The sequence below is a fragment of the Macaca thibetana genome, chromosome 16 (assembly GCF_024542745.1).
Source record: "Macaca thibetana thibetana isolate TM-01 chromosome 16, ASM2454274v1, whole genome shotgun sequence".
In the NCBI taxonomy this organism is placed as follows: Eukaryota; Metazoa; Chordata; class Mammalia; order Primates; family Cercopithecidae; genus Macaca; species Macaca thibetana.
This window is the reverse complement of record NC_065593.1, coordinates 49,620,278-49,637,858: the sequence shown is the minus strand read 5'-3', so window position 1 is coordinate 49,637,858 and position 17,581 is coordinate 49,620,278. Positions and strand designations below refer to the sequence as shown.

At 46.9% G+C, this 17,581-nt stretch overlaps 1 protein-coding gene across 1 annotated transcript in view; it reads right to left on the bottom strand.

Annotated features, from left to right (window-relative positions):
• Window positions 1–4,294: 4,294 nt before the first annotated feature.
• The window catches only part of CASC3 (CASC3 exon junction complex subunit), a 113,620-nt gene continuing 100,333 nt past the window's right edge, over window positions 4,295–17,581 (bottom strand). Inside the window, exons 5-15 of the mRNA XM_050762640.1 lie at window positions 15,291–15,449; window positions 15,050–15,201; window positions 14,299–14,475; window positions 12,964–13,652; window positions 10,476–10,540; window positions 8,843–8,957; window positions 8,502–8,600; window positions 8,033–8,247; window positions 7,007–7,129; window positions 6,792–6,856; window positions 4,295–6,695 (exon numbers count right to left, since the gene is read on the bottom strand). Coding sequence (XP_050618597.1) covers window positions 6,833–6,856; window positions 7,007–7,129; window positions 8,033–8,247; window positions 8,502–8,600; window positions 8,843–8,957; window positions 10,476–10,540; window positions 12,964–13,652; window positions 14,299–14,475; window positions 15,050–15,201; window positions 15,291–15,449 — 1,818 coding nt within the window. The 3' untranslated portion in view covers window positions 4,295–6,695; window positions 6,792–6,832. The remainder of the gene's footprint in view (window positions 6,696–6,791; window positions 6,857–7,006; window positions 7,130–8,032; window positions 8,248–8,501; window positions 8,601–8,842; window positions 8,958–10,475; window positions 10,541–12,963; window positions 13,653–14,298; window positions 14,476–15,049; window positions 15,202–15,290; window positions 15,450–17,581) is intronic.

Sequence of the window (17,581 nt, the reverse complement as noted above, 5' to 3'; positions counted from 1 at the left end):
GCTCCCCAGGTAGCATTTTATGAACTGAATAGGAAGAGGGAAGGGCTTCTCTCCCAGCACATGCCACAGTTGCCAGATTAAGCTGGTTGCCTTGGTAACCTTCTCTCTGGGCAGGATTTGGGAATTGTTGGTTAGGAAGGGCGAATTGGGGAGTGTGAAGGGTGTGGGGGGTTGAAAATAAAAGGGACTGAAAGACTTCTGGAAGCTAGAAGCTTGGGACACAGGACCCCAGCACTCCCCCAAATGCTCAAGGATATCAGGCAGAGACTAAGTTCAACATTTTGAATCAGTGAGGAGAGCCAGCATCAAGTCATGGTCCTCCTGGAGTGGCGGTGGTTTTCACCCTGACTACACACTGGAATCACAGGGAAGCTTCTCAGAAATATTGATGCCGACTGGGCGTGGTGGCTCACGCCTGTAATCTCAACACTTTGGGAAACTAAGGCGGGCAGATCACTTGAGGTCATGAGTTCAAGACCAGCCTGACCAACATGGTGAAACCCCATCTCTACTAAAAATACAAAAAGAAATTAGCCGGGCATGGTGGCACACACCTTTAATCCCAGCTACTCTAGAGGCTGAGGTGGAAGGATCGCTTGAACCTGGGAGGTGAAGGTTGCAGTGAGCTGTTATCATGCTACTGCACTCTAGTCTGGGTGAGAGACTCCATATTAAAAAAAAAATACTAGCCAGGCGCAGCGGCTCCCGCCTATAATCCCAGCACTTTGGGAGGCCGAGAAGGTGCATCATGAGGTCAGGAGTTTGAGACCAGTCTGGCCAACATAGTGAAACCCTGTCTGTACTAAAAATACAAAAATTTGCTGGGCATGGTGGCGGGTGCCTGTAATCCCAGCTACTCAGGAGGCTGAGGCAGGAGAATCACTTGAACCCGGGAGGCAGAGGCTGCAATGAGCGGAGATCGTGCCACTGCACTCCAGCTTTGGCAACAAGAGCAAGACTGTCTCCAAAAAAAAAAAAAAAAAAAAAAAAAAAGGCACTGAGGCCTAGGCCGTATCTCAGACCACTTAAATCAGACTTCTGAACCAGGACCAAGGCTTATGGTATTTAAAAAGCTCCTCACATGACACAAACGGCCAGGATTGAAAATCACTGCCCTAGAGGGACAGTTCAACCCAAGTGGACTGCAGATACTGGGAGTTGACTTTGGAATTCCAAGTCTTTGGTGCTCCGAGTTGCCCACAAGTTTGCAGGCCTATGTGCTGACCCTGAAGGGGAAGAGGGTTGGCAGGGCATTTGCAGCCGCTTATGGAAGAAATAAAGAGGAAGGCAGGGTGGTATGAATAATAACTATGAGATAGGGGCGAAAAAGCCTTGAGGGCCCAGCCCATGGACTTCTACAAGGGGACCGGGCAGGGCCACCTAAGGCTATCTGTCTGCTGCTTACACACCCTCTTCTTTCTGACCACCCAGAGACAGGATGGGAGGATAGAGAACCTGGGGGCTTTGCTGCGTGAGAGTTTCTTCTTGCAGAGCTGGTTACCAGGGCAACAGAGAGAGCACTAGGGTCTAACTGAAGGACTGGGGAAGCAAGAGGCAAGGGTAAAGGGGAAGCATCCAACACTCAAACCTCCTGCCAGTAACCCACCCCAAGGCTGGTTGGCATTTTTTGCATGACCCCGGGAGATCAGGCCTACAGTCACTCATCACACTGTGGGGAAGAGAAGCAAACTGATACGATTTAAAGAGGAGTTCGGGGCCCAGAGCGGTGGGTCACGCCTATAATCCCAGCACTTTGGGAGGCTGAGCTGAGCCAATCACCTGAGGCCAGGAATGAGACCAACCTGGCCAACATGGTGAAACCCCATCTCTACTAAAAATACAGAAAAAAAGTAGCCAGGCGTGGTGGCGGGTGCCTGTAATCCCAGCTACTTGGGAGGCTGAGACAAAACAATCACTTGAACCCGGGAGGCGGAGGCTGCAGTGAGCCAAGATGGTGACACTGCACTCCAGCCTGGGTGACAGAGCGAGACTCAGTATAAAAAAAAAAAAAAAAAAGGAATTAGGAATGTGGGTCAGGAAAGTCACAGTACTCTGGCTGTGGCACCAGCACCAAGGGATGGGGAAGTCCCATCTGTCTTTATAAGATGTACAATAGTTGGGCACAGCAGCTCAAGCCTGTAATCCCAGCACTTTGGGAAGCCCAGACAGGAGGATCACTTGAGCCCAGGAATTCAATGACCCTGTCTCTACAAAAATTAAAAAAAAAAAAAAAAAATTAGCTAGGTGTGGTGGTACATGCTTGTGGTTCCAGCTACTTGAGAGGCTGAGGTGGATGGATTGCTTGAGCCCAGATGGTCAAAGCTGCAGTGAGCCATGATTGTGCCATTGCACTCCAGTCTGAGCAATAGAGCAAGACCAAAAAAAAAAAAAAAAAGATGCAGTATGACATCCATGCCTCCAGTGTATGGATTTGTGAAACCCAACAAATGCTGCCAAGCTCCATATGAAAATTGCTCTCCCATACCAGGGATAGCCTCTGTAGTAAACTTCCATCCCACCCAGAGGAAAAAGTCACTTCAAAGGTAGGAACTGCCCTCTAAGCATCAAAGGCCAAGTGGACTAGGTAAACTGAAACATGACCCACAGTTGATTTGTTTTTTGAAACCTTGTGTCCAGGCAGGTCATATTATCTGTTAATTTCACTTTGGGATTAGTGTTGCAAAACATTTGTTATTAAGAAAGGAACATTGGCCAGGCGCGGTGGCTCACGCCTGTAATCCCAGCACTTTGGGAGGCCGAGGCGGGCGGATCACAAGGTCAGGAGATCGAGACCACGGTGAAACCCCGTCTCTACTAAAAATACAAAAAATTAGCCGGGCGCGGTGGCGAGCGCCTGTAGTCCCAGCTACTCGGGAGGCTGAGGCAGGAGAATGGCGTAAACCCAGGAGGCGGAGCTCGCAGTGAGCCGAGATCGCGCCACTGCACTCCAGCCTGGGCGACAGAGCGAGACTCCGTCTCAAAAAACAAAAAAAAAAAACAAGAAAGGAACATTGGGGCTGGGTGTTGTGGCTTGCACATGTAATCCCAGCACTCTAGGAGGCTAAGGCAGGAGGATCACTTGAACCTAGGCGTTCTAGACCAGCCTGGGTAACACATTGAGACCTCGACTCTACTAAAAACAAACAAAAAAAATTAGCTGGGCATGGTGGTCACAGCTGTTTGGGAAGCTGTGGCAGGAGGATTGCTTGAACGTAGGAGCTCCAGGTTGCAGCTACCTATGATCGTGCCACTGTATTCCAGCCTGGGTGACAGAGCAAGACTGTCTCAGGGAAAAAAAAAAAAAAAAAAAAAAAGTGACACTGGATCTGGTAGGGTGGAGAGTCACTGGCAAGGACATTAAGAACACAGACTCAGCCTGTAATCCCAGCACTTTGGGAGGCCGAGGCGGGCGGATCACAAGGTCAGGAGATCGAGACCACAGTGAAACCCCGTCTCTACTAAAAATACAAAAAATTAGCCGGGCGCGGTGGCGAGCGCCTGTAGTCCTAGCTACTCAGGAGGCTGAGGCAGGAGAATGGCGTGAACCCAGGAGGTGGAGCTTGCAGTGAGCCGAGATCGCGCCACTGCACTCCAGCCTGGGCAACAGCGTGAGACTCCGTCTCAAAAAAAAAAAAAAAAAAAAGAACACAGACTCAAACTTGGCCTTGGGAGGCCAAGGCAGGTGGATCACCTGAGGTCAGGAGTTCAAGACCAGCCTGGCCAACATGGTGAAACCCCATTTCTACTAAAAATATAATTTTTTTTTGGTACAAAAAATACAAAAATTTCTACTAAAAATACAAAAAAAAAAAAAAATTTCCCTTCCCCTTACCTGACCTGATCGTCTCCCTAAGACTGTGGTCCTTAATACTTGAGTGTCGGCATCTTTACTTTTCAAGAAAGCTATACCAATACTTCCCCCAGCCCAGGACTTGGTATAGTTATACTGACATCTGATGGCATATTACCTTGGGAAACTTACTTGCCAAACACAAAGGAAGCCATAAAGAACACTAGATGCTCATGTGAATAAGCAGCATCTCTCTGCTTCTCTGTCCCTGACACTTCCAATCTAAGGGATGGCATGATATCCTGGTAATCTATGTGGTTAAAAAAGATAACTGATGGGGAGTGCAGACACATTTATGGCCTCAAAGGGGCTCCTCATCTCTCTGGGCTTCTGTTTCACAAGTCTGGGCTGACCTGAGTTGTGACCGTGACCCTGTGGGGGAATTAGGGAGTCCTCTTCCCTCCCTCCCAAATCAAGACTCATGCAAAACATTGGCAAGAGAGCCAAGTTTACAGTCTAAATTTTATTATCTCCAAGTCACAATGCTGATCACAAATGGGCACCCTTTAAAACAGTAACAAAAAACACCACCACACATGGAAAAATCCTTGCAACTAAACACAGTGGACCAACAGAGACAACTCTCACAGTGTCTTAAGGTCTGGGAATCTGGGCATGCTGCCCACAGGCTTGAGGAGACATCTTCAGGTTTAAGGCAAAGGGAACAGCCTACAAAAGGCACAACCACCAGCTACCCCTGAAGAATCTCTTAGTTATTTTCTCCTTGGGGGTTACAGATTAAATGCCCCTCCCCCCTCTCCACGCCACACCTGTGACTCGAGTGGTTAGGCCAGCTGCTAGAGGGAAGGAATAAAAACAGACAGTGACATTACCGGGGAGAGACACAGCCACCATCTTCGCCCTCAGGTTCTGTAGAAGGACAGGGACAGTGGCCAAGTTACCCCTGGCGGACAGAAGTACTGCAGTAATAGGAATCTCTTCCGCAGAGGCAGCAGAGAAGTGGTTTAGTGCCATGGATAGCAAGGAAAGATAGGAGCCCTTGCCCAGAAGGTGACTGGCTTCCTTAGGCCTTAAGCCCAGGTGTAGTATCTTCTGTTTGCAAGGACAAAAGTAGAATTCGGGGAAAATAAGGTAGTAACATCTAAAACACTTGTAGCAGAGAAGACGTGGAGAAGAGCAATTGCAAAGGATGGGGTAGACTGCTTGCTGGATGATATTTGCCTTTAAAGAGATGCATTGGTCCACAGCAACTGGAAAGGGAGTGTAGCAAGAAGAATGGAAAGAAGAGAAGCAAGGCCCTCTAATTCCACTTACCTCAAAAGACTGCGCCCTGAGGACTATGTGAATACACACCCCTAAGGGCAAAGGCTCTCACTCCACCATCCCTTTCTCACAAAAGCATCTGGTTTGCCATCTCTCCCCACAGTAGGGTATTTGCCCTCAGCAGAGAACAGAAGTCCACCATAGTACAGGTACTGATGGATGCTCAGACTCCTAAAAACCTAAGTCAAAGAGAAGGACTCCTACCCACCTACTCTGAGCTTTTCTGCACAATAGGACCCTCTGTGCAGACAGCCATGCTTCCACAGGGTTAGAGTTAAGGGAATACAAGTATACAAGAGGATAACAAACGCCAACTAAAAGTGAAAGGCCAGGTCTTTTTAGCCTTGGTGAGGAAGGCTGGCTGATACATTCTCCATTATCTGGGATGCAGGGAAGAGTCAAAGGGGAATCCAGAGGGGCCAGCAAACCAGAAGAATGGACTTGTTTCATTTAAAGGCAGGGAGAGCAAGAAACAGAGACAAAGAGAAAAAACTAAAATAATATTAAGGATAAGAAGCCAGGCTTTAAAAATGAACATCTTAGAAAACAAAACAAACAGGAAGGAGCTTCCTTGAGAACAGAAGACACTTCAATTTCCCAGAAGAAAGTGAAGAACAGCAGAAGACATGGGCTTCTGGATCTAGACTCAGAAGCTTGGGGCTGTCTGGCTCTGCTCCCCCGAACACAGCCAACTCAAGTGAAGAATGAAGATGGGACGAGGTCCACTTGTTTCTCCCTCTCTCCAGAGCCTGTCCTTAGAGGAAGGCAGGGGTCCTCCTCTTTCAGCTGTTTGCTGGTAGAAGCCATAACCTATATCTTTGAAGCCCTTCTGGTAGTAGATAGCCAGCTGTATTTCTCTTCTCCCCTGAGTTCTCACCTCTGCCGTTCTGACAGGGGTTGGAAAAAGGGAAGAACCACCAAAGTGTTAGTGGGCCGTCTGGGCATTTACAAGCTGTTTACAAAAAGCCACATTTCTAAATAATGTGTATTAAGTAATGTCCTTAAACAAAACAAAAGCAACAAAACCCCCAGTCTTTCTCCTCTATGATCTTTAGAACTGGTTTTTTCTGCTATAACATCTCAAATTTAGATTTCCCTTTTCCTTTACTGCCTTCCTGTATTTTTTCCTTGTAGCTTCTAAATTGAAAATTGTCATGTAACAGTCGTTTCTACTTCAACCCTGCCCCATACACTTGCCACACAAACAAACTGGCAAATTTCAGGACTCCTTTAAGCCTCCTGAGATATCCCATGATTATTATAATTTAAAGCATTAATTAGAAGCCAGGCGGGGTGGCTCACGCCTGTAAGTCCAGCACTTTGGGAGGCCAAGGCAGGAAGATCACCTGAGGTTAGGAGTTCAAGATCAGCCTGGCCAATATGGTGAAACCCCATTTCTACTAAAAATACAAAAACTAGTCAGGTGTGGTCGTGCATGCCTATAATCCTAGCTACTCAGGAGGCTGAGGCAAGAGCAATGCTTGAACTCAGGAGATGGAGGTTGCAGTGAGCTGAGATTGTGCCACTGCACTCCAGCCTGGGTAACGGACTGAGACTCCATCTCAAAAAAAAAAAAAAGCATTAATTAGTGATTTTTGTTTGTTAAGCAAGTGTAAGCATTAGTTTTAAGAATATTCACAGTAAGTTGTGCACTTACTTTTATATGATGTTAAGATTTAAAATATTCAGAAACTCTTATTAACTGGAACCCCTGCTTACAACCTGAAATAATAAAGTTGGAATTTGTTATCAGGTCATACCAAAGACTGTTTTCCAGAGAAACACACCCAGAAAAATGAGGGAAATCCTCTGGGGAGAAGGAAAGCCCACTGACGGAGCATGTGCACTAAGTATGGGAAGGAGCTCTCATACCTCAGGTGGAGGGGGCTTGATGGTGACTGGCTGGGGAGTCCTCCGTGGTGGGGAGGGCTTTGGTTGCACCTGCTGCTGGGCGGGGTTATAGTAGGTCACTCCTCCATATACCTGTGATGGGGCCTGGACCCCACAAGCCAGGAGAAGAAAAAGTTAGGAATGAATTCATCCAACCTATGATGAACAGGAAATATTATTCATCCACAAGAGTACTGGGGAATTTATAATTTTAAAAATATCTGATCTGCCCACCCTTCAAAATAAAGTGACTCTTCATTTTTGCCTTAATTCGTCATTATTTTGCTCTGGTTTTTATTTCTTCCAAGTACTGCCCAGCTTTCTCTAATTCTTAACATCAGCTGACAATTGGAAAAGGCTGAGTTCAGTAGCGACACTACAGATACTTGATTATGTCAATGTGGTGGAAGTTAAGCAGGACAGAGATGGGGTGATAAGGAGTAGAATACAGCTTCTTTATGCAATAGAGTGAAAAGCAGGTATTGCCACCTATGAAGTACCACAACACAGGAAAGAAACACCATTAAAGAAACTGAACGCTGGGTGCGGTGGCTCATGCCTGTAATCCCAGCACTTTCGGAGGCTGAGGCAGGTGGATCGGTTGAGGTCAGGAGTTTGAGACCAGCTTGGCCAACATGGTGAAACCCCGTCTCTACTAGAAACACAAAAATTAGCCGGGCGTGGTGGCAGGCGCTGTAATCCCAGCTACTCGGGAGGCTGAGGCAGGAGAATTGCTTGAACCCAAGAGGTGGAGGTTGCAGTAAACTGAGATCATGCCACTGCACTACAGGCCTGGGCGACAGAGAAAAAAACTGAAAAGAATAAAGATGATGGGCATTACATAAGCTGCATTTCCAGCTCCTGACCACTAAGAGGCGTCTTAGCGTCACATACAAATCAGTGGCACTGAAATGTTCTCTCAAATTCCTTTAGCATTCTCCCCATACCACACTCCTGTCTGAATTAAAGAATATGTATCTAGAAAAACATGATCATTAGCCATCTCACCTGTGTATTAGGATACAGATGAGGCGGCGGTGGGGGAGGCAGTGCCCCTGGAGCATAAGGGTAACTGGGATTACCAAAGTTCATGACGCCTGGAGCAGAAAAGTAAGTAGGAGCAAGCAACTGCTGAGGTGGTGGCTGTCCTGGAGACATGGACACTGGTGGGGGATAGAGGCCTGGATTGGGCAGAGGAGCTGGTGTCTGGTGGGGATGTAAACCTGGATAAGGAGAAGAAAAAAACTGAAAAATAAAGTAACATCATTTTCATAGGATGGCCTGGCTGGACTGCTCAGTATAATCAGGCTCAGGATGGAAGTCCTCAGGATGGATACAAGAGGAATTTGTTGCCAATGCAGCCAGGATGGCCAGACTCCCAGGCTAGCAGCACAGAACTCAGGAGGATAGGGTTTGTGGTGCTCCCAACATATATCCTCAGGTACTGGAAGCATACAAGCAGAGACACTAAACTTACCTGGGTGGGGAAGGTGCATTTCTGGCTGCACAAGCATGCCCTGTGGAGGCAGCGGGGCAGGGCTGTCACCATGGGTATAGATTGGTCCCTGGAACTGCACTGTAAGATATCACATTGGGACTCTCATAAACCCTTACTCTTCACATCACATGGACAAGTCTCCTTGTTCCCCAAGCCCTTTAAAAGATGCTCTCAATATTCCATGCGAAGAAAACAGCAACCAGACAATGTTTGATAACCACTATGAGAGGTCAGAAGAGAAATTCAGGAGCCAGGAGCCTAGTGTCTTACTTCACTTCACACTGCCAAGAAAAGTACCCCAACAATAAGAAAAAACTCACGTGGATCATAGTAATGTCCCTCCATGATACTGATATGCACTGGAGGGGCGGGGGGCTCTGGCACAGGTCTTTGCCGCTGGGATGAATAGCGTTTGGCTCGACCACCCTGGACGCCCTGAGACAAAGAAAGAGGCCTAAACAATAAGAATTCTAGAGGGCTCTCATGTCAAGTTCTACCTTCCTTTAGGTGTTGAAAAACAACTTGGTATATGGCAGGTGTTTAATGGGTATTTGCAAAGTGAGCTGAAAAATAATGAAAGATAACAAGATTTGAACCTAGGGCCAGGCGTGGTGGCTCACGCCTGTAATCCCAGCACTTTGGGAGGCTGAGTCAGGCAGATAATGAGGTCAGGAGATCAAGACCATCCTGGCTAACATGGTGAAACCCCGTCTCTACTAAAAATACAAAGAAATTAGCCGGGCGTGGTGGCGGGTGCCTGTAGTACCAGTTACTCAGGAGGCTGAGGCAGGGGAACGGTGAGAACCTGGGAGGCGGAGCTTGCAGTGAGCCGAGATCACGCCACTGCACTCCAGCCTGGGCCACAGAGCAAGACTCTGTCTCAAAAAAAAAAAAAAAAAAAGATTTGAACCTAAACCTTCTACCTTACATTTCTGAAATCCAAATTAAAATAAACATGGATAATCAATGGAAAAACTGACTTTATCTTAGCCAGGCGTGGTAGATCACGAGGTCAGGAGTTCCAGACCAGCCTGGTCAACATGGTGAAACCCCGTCTCTACTAAAAATACAAAAATTGGCCGGGCGCGGTGGCTCAAGCCTGTAATCCCAGCACTTTGGGAGGCCGAGGCGGGCGGATCACAAGGTCAGGAGATCGAGACCACAGTGAAACCCCGTCTCTACTAAAAATACAAAAAATTAGCCGGGCACGGTGGCGGGCGCCTGTAGTCCCAGCTACTCAGGAGGCTGAGGCAGGAGAATGGCGGGAACCCAGGAGGCGGAGCTTGCAGTGAGCCGAGATCGCGCCACTGCACTCCAGCCTGGGCAACAGCGTGAGACTCCGTCTCAAAAAAAAAAAACAAAAAAAACAAAAATTATCTGGGCATGATGGCATGTTCCTGTAATGCCAGCTACTTGGGAGGCTGAGGCAGGAGAATTGCTTGAACTCGGACCCGGGAGGCAGAGCTTGCAGTGAGCTGCGATCCCATCACCGCACTCTAGCCTAGGCAACGAGGTAAGACTCCATCCCCAAAAAAAAAAAAAAAAAAAAAAAAAAAAAAAGGCCGGGCGCGGTGGCTCAAGCCTGTAATCCCAGCACTTCGGGAGGCCGAGACGGGCGGATCACAAGGTCATGAGATCGAGACCATCCTGGCTAACCCGGTGAAACCCCGTCTCTACTAAAAAATACAAAAAACTAGCCGGGCGAGGTGGCGGGCGCCTGTAGTCCCAGCTACTCGGGAGGCTGAGGCAGGAGAATGGCGTAAACCCGGGAGGCGGGAGCTTGCAGTGAGCTGAGATCCAGCCACTGCACTCCAGCCTGGGCGACAAAGCGAGACTCCATCTCAAAAGAAAAAAACAAAAACAAACAAACAAAAACCTTATCTTGGTTTTAACAATGAACAAGCTGTGTAACAGGCAGCTCCCTCCCCCATCTACCCTTTTCCCCTTCTGTACCATTTCTTCCATCCGGTTAAACTGAGGTGGAGGTCCTGCTCCCATGTGAATATGGTTGGGCATACCTGTAATACACCAAAAAAGTTACTTCTGCAGATCAGACATATGTGAGTGGGACTCAAAGATACTATCAAGAAACAGGTTTAAGTGTCAACATGAGGAATGCCTTTTTTCTTTTAATTAATAAAATTCTCTATAAACTATCTCTGCTTTCTGTCTACACCAGCATTTAGAAATTTGTCCCCACTGTCTGCCATCTTAATATAGCAATAAAGCCCTTGAACATAAAAAATAAAATGACTTCAATAAAGAAAATCAAGTTCAAATTTTTCCTATCAAATTGTTCCCTGCATAGAATCATTGGGAGATTATAATTAGTACATTACATTATCCGACCTACTGAAAAATCTCAGCCCAAGAGTTTCTGAGCAACAGCCGGACAAGGGAGGGATGCTTTGTAAATCTACTTGATTACATCCCATTCACAGGGATCTAGGTTGGAAGTTTGAGAGGAGATTCTCCTCTGGCTAAAATGACTCAAGACAAAAAGGAATGTTCTAGAGATTGTCCTCCAATAGTAAGAAGGGTGCTATAACTCCAAATGAGGAGTTCCAATATTTAAGTTAGATTTCAGACTAAGGAAAGATCCTTCGATCTATCTGGGTGGAGAAAGACAAACCCGAACAGGCAAAATGGGTAATATGTAGGTCTTACTCTCTAAAACTATGTTGCCCAGTATGATATCCACTAGCCAAACATGGACACTTAGGTTTCAATTAATTAAAAGTTCAATTCCAGCTGGGTGCAGTGGCTCATGCTTATAATCCCAGCACTCTGGGATGGCAGAGGTAGGAGAACTGCTTGAGCCCAGGGGTTCAAGACCAGCCTGGAAAACACAATAAGAAACAACCCCGTCTTTCCAAAAAATAAAAAAATCAGCCAGGTGTAATGATGTGTGCTCATGATCCTAGCTACTGAGAAGGCTGAGATGGGAGGATTGCTTGAGCCCTGGAGGCGGAGGTTGCAGTGAGCCAAGGTTACGCTACTGCACTCCAGACTCCAGCCTGGGTGACAAAGTGGGACCTCATCTAAAAAAAACAAACAAAAAAAACTGTATCTATATAAACAATAACAACAACAACAAAAACATAAAAGTACAATCATTACAGAAAGTTCTATTGGGCAATCTGTCTCTAGAAGATTAAGGAAATAAGGGAAGCTTGCCTTTCAAAGATATTAGAGAAGATCTTGATCAAAATTCAACTGAATAAATTTTTGCCTTCAAACATTTAAACATTAGCTCAAATAATAACGTTGTCTTCTTCTACTTTTTGTGGAAAAGGATCCTGTACTCAGGAGGCTCAATGATGACTGGGCAGGTGCAGTGTCTTCCACCTGTAATCCCAGTGCTTTAGGAGGATCACCTGAGCCCAGGAGTTCAAGATCAGCCTGGGCAACACAGCGAGACCCCGTCACTACAAAAAAATTTTTTTAAAATTAGCTGGGGCCAGGTGCAGTGGCTCACGCCTGTAATCCCAGCACTTTGGGAGGCCGAGATGGGTGGATCACTTAAGGTCAGGAGTTTGAGACCAGCCTGGCCAACATAATGAAACTCCATCTCTACGAAAAATACAAAAATTAGCCAGGTGTGGTGGTGTGAGCCTGTAATCCCAGTTACTCAAGAAGCTGAGGCAGGAGAATTGTTTGAGCCCCAGAGGCAGAGGTTGTAGTGAGCTGAGATCGTACCATTGCACTCCAGTCTGGGCATCAGAGCAAGACTCTGTCACTAAAAAAAAAATAAAATAAAAAATAAAAATAAATAAATAAAAAGGGCCAGGCAGGGTGGCTGTGGCTCACCCCTGTAATCCCAGCACTTTGGGAAGCCAAGGTGGGTGGATCACGAGGTCAAGAGATCGAGACCATCCTGGCCAACATGGTGAAACCCTGTCTCTACTAAAAATACAAAAATTAGCCCAGCGTGGTGGTGCACGCCTGTACTCCCAGCTACTCGGGAGGCTGAGGCAGGAGAATCACTTGAACCCAGAGGTGGAGGTTACAGTGAGCCGAGATCGTGCCACTGCATCTAGCTTGGGCGACAGAGCGAGACTCCATCTCAAAACAAACAACAAAAATACAGAAACAAATAAATCTCAAAACAAATAAATAAATAAAAATACAAAAAAAGGCCCAGCACGGTGGCTCACGCCTGTAATCCCAGCACTTTCAGAGGCTGAGGCGGGTGGATCACAAGGTCAAGAGATCGAGACCATCCTGGCTAACACGGTGAAGCTGGGAGGCAAAGGTTGCAGTGAGCCAAAATTGCGCCACTGAATTTAGCTTGCGCGAAAGAGTGAAACTCCGTCTCAAAAAAAAAAAAAAAAGAGAAAAAGTAGACATTTGTTAGACACATTCCCGAGACAGAAGTCCCATGCCCCAAACCTGATGATGCAAACGGGAAAAAGCTAGCCACCAGTTCTATGACACCTACCTCGAAGTTCCCGTGGTTGCAGGAAAGAAGGCTGCCCCGGACTCCAATTCTGTTCAGCTATATTTAGTTGTGCCACATCTTGCTCAAGTCCACCTGTAGTAGAATCCACTGGAGCGTCCCAGTTTCCAGTCTTAGTAGGTGGAGTTGGGGTGGTTTCTGGGACTGGAGGTGCTGGGATCAGTCCTTCAGGAGGAGGGGGCACCTCCTCTGCAAGCTTGACTGCATCTCCAACTTTGGTTCGGGTTCTTCTTGCCCGGGAATAGGATTTCTTCTCAATGGGCCTGTCAGGGGCTGGTGGTGCAGTATCAGGAGCAGCAGCTGGTGTCTCTGAGGTTGCCTCTTCCTTCTCAGGACTGCCAAGCACTGGAACATCTGCTGCTTCTGGAGATGGATCCCTCACAGGAGTCTGCTCTAGGCGCCGTGACCGGTAACTAGTCTCATGCTTAACAGTCTCGCCAGACCGGCCACCATGCTGCCCCCCAGCTTCCATAGGCCTAAAACCAGCACGACCTTCCTTGAAGCCCCCAGATCGAGAATAATTCCTGGGTGCAGACATGCGGCCAGTACCTGCAGCATTTCTGTTAATAAATGTCCTTGGTGGTAGGGTACCCCCAAGACCCTGGTGGCGATGAGACTTGTTTAGCCGCTCACCATTCCAATTTGGATCTCTTTGTGGAGGACTCCCATATCTACAAAAAATGGAATGAAGAAACTGTTAAGAAATTAACAAAAGGAGGCTGAGCACGGTGGCTCAGGCCTGTAATCCCAGCACTTTGGGAGATCAAGAAAGACGGGCAGATCACTTGAGGCCAGGAGTTTGAGACCAGCCTGGCTAATACAGTGAAACCCCATTTCTACTAAAAATACAAAATTAGCTGATCGTGATGGTACATGCCTGTAATCCCAGCTACTGAGGAGGCTGAAGCAGGAGAATCACTCGAACCCGGGAGGTGGAGGTTGCAGTGAACCGAGAACATGCCACTGCACTCTTTATTTTGTCTCAAAATAAAGAAAGAAAGAAAGAAGGAAGGAGAGAAGAGGAAGAAAGAGAGAGAGAAAGAGAGAGACAGAAAGAAAGAAAGAAAGACAGAGAGAGAGAGAAAGAAAAGCAAAGCAAGAGAGTTCTTTCTAAAATATATCTATAGTCTATGGTCTATTTTTTTTTTTTTTTTCCTTTTTTTTTGGAGACAGGGTCTCACTATGTTCTCCAGGCTAGTCCTGAACTCCTGGCCTCAAGCAATCCTCCTGCCTCAGCCTCCCAAAGTGCTGGGATTCCAGGTGTAAGCCACTGTAAGCCACCATGCCTAGCCCAGTCTATGTTCTAAAATGCCTCACCGGGGTTTCCGGATTCTTCGGGGTTTGATGTCATCAGGATTGTGAGCTGAGCGAATGTCATAACCATAAAGAGCAATGAGCTCCTGTCGGGACTTTGGGGCCTGCTCATCTTCCCGGAACTTGTCATGCTCCCAGCGACCCTCATCCTTCCAAAGCTTTCGCTGACGCCCCTTGGGTCTGGATAAAATGAAGGAAAAGTGTCTTGGGTCAGCAGAATTCTCCAAGTAGAGATGTTCATGAACAAAACGGGTCAGGCAGGGGGACAATAGGAACTTCACGTAGTCTCATCATCCCAAAGAGATTATAAAAAACAGGCCTCCCCTAAGCAAGTGTGAATCACAGAACCTCAGAGCCTGCTGGGCTCAAATACAACAGACATAGAAATGAGAAAAGGACTTCATTTCATGCCATTCAGTACCTTTGAAAAACATCTCCTTTCTCCTAAAAAGCAGCCTATGCAAGTACTTCACTTCTCAGAGGCCTTACGCCTCAGATTAAGAAAAGAAAAAGTAGAATAATTAAGAGAAGATGAGTTCTGGAAACAGACTGCCCTAGGTCTGCATCTTAGCTGCCTCACCAAGAATTACCAAATATTCTAAGCCCACCTTCCTCATTTGTACAAGAAGGATAATCATAATACTTACCTTAAAATGCCTGTAATAAATGAAATACAGGCAAAGCATTTAGCAAAGTACCTGACCTACATGTCTAAAATACATGTTAGACAGCGGCAGCAGCAAGTGGCTTTTACCTGACTTCCTCCTCCTGAGTTTGCCCTCGAAGATCATGCTCAAAGAAGAGCCCTTTCCGAGGTATGTATGCTGGATTCTTCCGATCTTCATCATCATCCAAATGCTTAGGGCCCTTTTTACCCACTTTGTTCTCCACAGGTTCTGTGCTCTCCTAGAGGACAGATAAAGGGATCCTTACTCTTCCAGACTCAATAATCCCTATTCCAGCCTCTAAAATGGAGGACTGTGGAATGTACAGACCTGTCCGTCCCCACTTTGCCTCTCTCCAGTCACAGTGCCTTTGGTGTCAGGCTTTTCTTCTCCCTTCTCTTCTTTTGTTGAAGAATTAACAGCATCATTAGCTTCTGATTTCAGCTCCACTTTGGAGTTTTCCTCTTCACTGTATTCTCCTTCTTCACCCTGAAAAAAGTTTCCCTGTCAGTGATGCAGATAAGATCTGAACAGCATTTTAATTCCCACCTCGCCCCCCTCCCAGGATGGAGTCTCTGTCACTCAGGCTGGAATGCAGTGGTGCAATCTCGGCTCACTGCAACCTCTGCCTCCCAGGGTCAAGCAATTCTCCTGCCTCAGCCTCCAAAGTAGCTGGGATTACAGGCACCCACCACCACGCCTGGCTAATTTTTGTATGTTTAGTGGAGACCGGGTTTCACCATGTTGGCCAGGCTGGTCTCAAACTCCTGACTTCACGATCCGCCTGCCTTGGCCTCCTAAAGTGCTGGGTTTACAGGAGTGAGCCACCGTGCCCGGCTGCATTTCAATTTTCTGCTCTTTAGGAATACATTTATTGATTAAATTTTTAGTACAACACAGAACTGAAAAGCAAACAAATCAATATTCTTACCCATATTTCCAGAAGATAAAGATCCTATTTTGGCTGGGCACGGTGGCTGATGCCTGTAATCCCAACACTTTGGGAGGCCGAGGCAGGCAGATCACCTGAGATCAGGAGTGCGAGACCAACCTGGTCAGCATGGCAAAACCCCAACTCTACTAGAAATACAAAAATAAGCCACACATGGTGGCAGGCACCTGTAATCCCAGCTAACTGGGAGGCTAAAGCAGGAAAATCATTTGAACCAGGGAGGCAGAGGTTGCAGTGAGCAGAGACTGCACCACTGCACTTCAGCCTGGGCAACAGAGTAAGGCTCTGTTGCAAAAAATAATAATAATAAAAAAAACGCTATTTTTAAAAATCACATTAAAAAAATACACACATACACACATATATATCCACATAGGTTTTCTTGGAACACATGCAAGAATTATTAAAAGTGGCAGGCTGGGTGCAGTGGCTTACACCTATAATCCCAGCACTTTGGGAGGCTGAGGCGGGAGGATCACTTGAGGTCAGGAGTTCGTGGCCAGCCTGGTCAACATGGCAAAACCCTGTCTCTACTAAAAATACAAAAATTAGCCGGGAGGCAGGAGGCTGCAGTGAGCCAAGATTGTGCCACTGCATTCCAGCCTTGGTGACATGAGCAAAACACCGTCTCAAAAAAACAAAACAGGCCGGGCATGGTGGCTCACACCTGTAACCCCAGCACTTTGGGAGGCCGAGGTGGGCGGATCACAAGGTCAGGAGATCGAGACCACGGTGAAACCCCATCTCTACTAAAAATACAAAAAATTAGCCGGGCGCAGAGGCGGGTGCCTGTAGTCCCAGCTACTCAGGAGGCTGAGGCAGGAGAGTGGTGAGAACCCGGGAGGCGGAGCTTGCAGTGAGCTGAGACGGTGCCACTGCACTCCAGCCTGGGCGACACAGCAAGACTCTGTCTCAAAAAAAAAAAAAACAAAAAACCAGCAGCAGCCTCTAACAGGCCCAGAGGATAAGAATGGAAGGGAGACTTACTATACAACACCTAACATATAAGAGGAGCTTAATCTTTTTGATAATTTCTATCTCCATGAATTATCTTTTTTGAGACAAGGTCTTGCTCTGTTGCCCAGGAGTGCAGTGGCACAATCATGGCTTACTGCAATCTCAATCTCCTGGGCTCAAGTGATGTTCCCACCTCAGCCTCCGAAGTAGCTGCGACTACAGGCACATGCCACCACACCTGGCTGATTTTTTTTATTTTTATTTTTAGTAGAGACGAGGTCTCACTAGGTTGCCTAGGCAGTTCTTGAACTCCTGAGCTCAAGCAATCCTCCCTTGGCCTCCCAAAGTGCTGTTGATTACAGGCATGAACACTGTACCTGACCTATGAATTGTCTCTTAAATATGCACTGCGTAGTAACTATACTTTGTCTTAAGTTGTGAACTCTCCCATCTCAAAATGGCTTACAGCAGAAATTGCCAACCTTTTTGATTATGTGGACCCCTTTTTAAGATCTAAAAGTTTTCATGGATCCCCACGAGATATTCACTGAGAAAACATGCAATGACAAACAACTGCCAGGCTGGATGTAGTGGTTCATGCCTGTAATCCCAACACTCTGGGAGGCCGAGGCAGGTGGATCACTCGAGGTCAGGAGTTTAAGACCAGCCTGGTCGGCCGGGCGCGGTGGCTCAAGCCTGTAATCCCAGCACT